The sequence below is a fragment of the Magnolia sinica genome, chromosome 10 (genome assembly GCF_029962835.1).
Source record: "Magnolia sinica isolate HGM2019 chromosome 10, MsV1, whole genome shotgun sequence".
In the NCBI taxonomy this organism is placed as follows: domain Eukaryota; kingdom Viridiplantae; phylum Streptophyta; class Magnoliopsida; order Magnoliales; family Magnoliaceae; genus Magnolia; species Magnolia sinica.
In genome coordinates this window covers 12,466,218-12,471,233 of record NC_080582.1, presented here as the reverse complement: position 1 = coordinate 12,471,233, position 5,016 = coordinate 12,466,218, and the positions used below count along the sequence as shown (strand labels likewise).

General features: G+C 42.7%; 1 protein-coding gene across 1 annotated transcript; it reads left to right on the top strand.

Moving 5' to 3' along the window:
- Window positions 1-653: 653 nt before the first annotated feature.
- Window positions 654-4,638, top strand: LOC131257996 (peroxidase 11-like). Its single transcript, XM_058259017.1, has 4 exons — window positions 654-902; window positions 2,003-2,194; window positions 2,543-2,708; window positions 4,199-4,638. The coding sequence occupies exons 1-4, from the start codon at window positions 687-689 to the stop codon at window positions 4,621-4,623; spliced, it is 999 nt and encodes a 332-aa protein (XP_058115000.1). The 5' UTR covers window positions 654-686; the 3' UTR covers window positions 4,624-4,638.
- The last annotated feature ends 378 nt before the right edge of the window (window positions 4,639-5,016 follow it).

Here is a 5,016-nt window from a genome sequence, read left to right as displayed (position 1 = left end):
GTGTATTAGCATAAGAATTAGGCTAATCCAATCATCAGTGGGCCATACCACTGTAAACAATGCACAACCATCCAAATCCCCCCAAATTCAGGTGTTTGGATCCACATGGTGCATATGAAATCCAATCCATCCAGTAGTTGCACCCCACCATATGGATATGATGCTCCTCAAATCATGCCAATCCAATCATCATGTGGGCCCTACCATTAAAATTTGAAGCTCTCTTTTACTCAATTTAACATTTTTCTCTAAAGTATGGCGCATCTGATGGTTGGATCAGGCTGATTTTTGGGTTGTCTATCAATCATGGTGTTGCACAACTATTGCATGGGTTGGATCTGATAAAATATCACGTGGGCCCCACAACATCCCGGTACCATTTGATCTCACCACCCCAAAAAAGGCCAACTTGGTCAGATGATCTGATACTTTGATTATAGGCCCATGCCTCATGAATACGTGCTACACCTAATAGACGGTCCGGATCAATCAGTTGGACTGTCCAAGTGTTCAGATGCAACTAGGAGCACTATAACTTGTCGTGCTCTAAAAAGCACAGGATCTTTATTCATAAATCAAATATTTGTAATAAGAGATCTTCCTCACCCTCTATATAACTCCAACGTCCCATTCATTCCCTCCAACTCTCTCTCTCTCTCTCTCTCTCTCTCTCTCTCTCTCTGAAAATGGCAATGGCAATGGCCTTGATCATCTCCATCATCAGCATCATTAGCACAAATACAAAGGCAGAAGACCCATATTATCTAACCTTGGATTACTACTCAAAATCATGTCCCACTGCTTTGGAGATTGTACGGTCCGAGATGGAGTGTGCCGTGCTCTCCGACCCACGTAACGCAGCTTCCATCATACGGTTGCATTTCCACGATTGCTTCGTTCAGGTCAGTCCACCATCTGATTTCCTAACAATACAGAAATCTCGTTTTATTTGAATTTATTAAGTTATGTGTAATCATAATTAAGAGAAATTATCACTTCATGGTCCACTGGCCCACTTCCTGTGATATCACATTGATTGGATGATCCTATCCATCCAAGTGCTGTCCTAGCTAGGGTGATACTTTTATGAACATATGACCAAAGTGATTCTTCTGTGGAATGGATGGTGATGATTGACGATTGATCCTTTTTCTGGAAACAATCTTGACCATTACCACTAGAGCTCACCCCATTTATCAGAAGGTCCGGATAGTTCGACTAGACTGTACAAGCTAGGGGTGCACACGGTTCGGTTTGGTCCGGTTCAGGGGTGAAATTGGATCTGAATCCTTCGGAAGGGTGCCCATGGTTCAGATCGGTCCGGCTCTGGGATGAAATCGGAACCGAATCGTTCCCAGCAGTTCCAAGAAAACCAGAATTGGAACCGGACCATTTGCACCCTAGAACCGAATCAGAACCGGACCAAAAAAAACCAGTTCGGTTCGGTTCGGTTCTACGGTTCCGGGCCTCTTATAATCCAATCCAATTGCATGGTTTGTTTTTATAATCCAGCCCAATTGCATAATTTTTATTAATATATATAATTCAGTCCAATTGCATGGTTTTTGAGAGACAGAGAAAGGCTGCGAAAGAGGGGTGAATAAAGAAAGATTAGGATTTTTGTTTTTGTTTTTTATGTTTTAAAAAAATTAAAATTTAATGGTCCTGTTCACAGTTTGGTTCATTTCTACGTAACCCTAAACCGAGAACTGAATTGAACTAACCGGTTCTTTGATTTTCAGAACCGGAATTGGAACGGTGTGCTTTAGAATACGACCAAACCGTGTAGTCTGGTCAGTTCTGATCCGATTAACTGGTTCCACTGGTTCCGTGTGCACCCCTGGTACAAGCACACAACGTCTATCGGTTGAGATGAGTAGTGACTCAGCTCAAAATCTCACTGAGTTGACTCGGTCGAGTTTGGAATCGAGTCACTGAGTTTCAGAACAAGTTATAGTGTAGTAATGATCTGATGCTAGTCACTACATTTTAATGAATGTAGGGCTGCGATGGGTCGATATTGCTAGACGACACGATCACACTCCAAGGAGAAAAGCAAGCCACCTCCAACGTGAATTCTCTGAGAGGATTCGAACTCATCGACAGAATCAAGAACAAGCTCGAGTCGGAGTGCCCGGGCATCGTTTCTTGTGCAGATTTACTCACATTAGCAGCAAGAGATGCAACAATTCTGGTAAAAGAACACTTGATTTTCCACTTGAATGTTCCTAATCTATCCTTTGATCAGGTGGGCCACACATTCACAAAGAAATACACATCTAGAGGAACAAAATCAACGGTCTACATTCTAGATGCATGGGTTGCTTAATCAAGGATTAGAATGGAATACTTGTAGAATATAAGACATGCACAAATGAAGATGGCTGGGCCAGATCAGGCCCGGTTCATCTCCGGTCGATCGCCATCGTTAAACTTACATAGAAAAAAGCTAGATGGGTTGAGAATTCATGGCCCACTTGATCTTTGTACTATATCTGCTAAAATTTCTAGTTTTAAACGTTGGATTTATTGAACGGTGCAGGTTGGTGGGCCCTACTGGGATGTCCCACTGGGTAGAAAGGATTCCAAAACTGCAAACTTGGATCTAGCAAATTCAAACCTCCCAACAGCTGATCAGGACCTTCCTTCTCTCATAGCCTCGTTCCTCTATCAGGGGCTTTCAGTCACAGATATGGTGGCTCTTGTGGGTAAGTCCGGACCGCATACGCAAGATCTGGGTCATTCATCAGATGGGACCTACCACCATGGCTAGCTTGTTGACTTATCAAGCAGGCCACACGTGGATATTTTTACAAAAATACGTGATCCACTTGATATCTGTACCAGCTTGGTTTTCAGGCCAGGGAATGTCCATGGTGTGGTCCACCTGATGAACGGTCCAGATGGCACGCTGGCCACATTGGTTGGCTCTTAGAAGCATATCTAATTGCACAAAACCAACATAAAAAATCACTGGTAAGGATCATATCATCATAGTTCTATAACTCAGCTGAGTCAACTCAACTCGGTGAGGTTCCCGGACGAGTCACTGAAGAACTCAATTTCGTGCTTGACTCAGCCGAGTTTTAGGGAGACTCGTTGAGTTGACTCATAAACCCAATGGACTCAACGCGACTCTCAGCTTTATTGCACTCGTACAGTAAAGCTCATGTATGCACCACACTTGTGCTAGCATGGCATGGTAGGTGCAAGATCCAATCCATCCATTAGAAAGGAACCACTATAATGATGCTCTAGCCCAAGAATCTGGTTGTTCCACTAGTTAGGTGTGCCACAACTTGTACATGAGCTTTATTGCACACACGTGCACTAGGGCTGAAAGCTGGTTGGGTTGGGTTGGGTTGGGTTGGTGCACGCTCAACCGTAGCCCAACCCAAGGTTCCTATGCCTCAACCCTAACCTAACCAAACCTAACCTTAGGTTGGGAATTCTCGACCTAAGCCCAACCCAAGCGGGCTCCGTCGGGTTGGTCGGGTGGATACATGCTAATAATTTCGTTATCACACAAGTCATTATATTTTCAATACAATTCTCTCTTCTTTTTTTCTTTTTTTCCTGTACATATGATTTTATTAATTATATATGTATTTATTTATTGTAAAGAACTTTATTTTTTAAACAAACTAGCTAAAATATAGGATAACTATTCCTTTAAAAGTTATGTTGTGTAGCACGCAATCTATTTGGGAGAGAGAAATCCAGCATATCTTGTTAGCTTGAGTTATCATAAATGACGTTGACCAATGAAACCCGCACTGGAATTTCTTATCCCTTCAACATGGATAATCTACATTCAATTATAATTTATAAGTAAGTTATATATCGATCAGGTTCGAGTTGGGTTGGGTCGGGTCAGGTTGGGCAACTGGAGACCTCAACCCAAGCCTGACCCAAGTTTTATCGGGTTGGTGTTTGTCAAGCACGAAACCAATCCCGATACATCCTGGCCAAGCCCAACCCAATGTCGGGTTAGTTATGGGTTGGTCGGGTTGAACCCACCCGACTTTCAGCTCTAGCATGCGTGCTTAGCAAAGTTCTATTTATTATCAAATATTGACCCAACGCAGTTAGACTCGGTCGACTCAATGAGTCAACTCGACCCAGCTAGTACTGAGTCGGGCCGAGTTTCTGGGTTTTGAACTATGGTTAGGATGAGATAAACCAAATGCTGTGACAGGTGCACATACGGTTGGCATGGCCCGCTGTGAGAACTTCCGGGCGAGGATCTACGGAGATTTTCAGTCGACGGCGGGCGTTGATCCCCTCAGCGAGGCATACCTCAACAAGCTGAAATCCATCTGCCCTGCGAACGGCCAAGGCAAAGACAACATCAGTCCAATGGACTACCACACACCAAACCTTTTTGACAACTCCTTCTACCATCTCCTCCTGCAAGGAGAAGGGCTATTGAACTCAGACCAGGAAATGCACACTAGCTTCATGGGATTCGAGACAAAGGAACTCGTCCAAAAGTACGCCAAAGACTCGCTAGCTTTCTTCCAACAATTCTCCGATTCAATGGTGAAGATGGGCAATATCACTAATCTCGAGAGCTTCACCAACGGCGAAGTGAGAAAGAATTGCAGATATGTGAACACTTGAGGTGTTTTCTTTCTATTTCTTGTTTTATTATTATTGTTACAATAAGTGTATTCGATGTGATTTTTGTGGTAATAATTGTAATGTGAAGGGGATTGTTTTTCTTTGTTGGGTGGGGATTATTGGTGATTTCTTTCTCTTTAGCAATGCAATGTATAAGTTAGTGATTTTGGGTTTATCTACCAATGCAAGAATCTTATATATGTTGTTTGTGAAATGTAGAGTTGGTTTTGAGTCTGTATCAATGCAAGAATCCTATGTTCTTTATGAATGTAGTGTTTCCAATGCAAGAATTCTATGTTGTTTGTGAAATGTGGAGTTAGTTTTGAGTTTGTACCAATGCATGAAATCTTTGCTAGCGGTGAAATGTTGAGTTGGTTTTGAGTGTTTGTACTA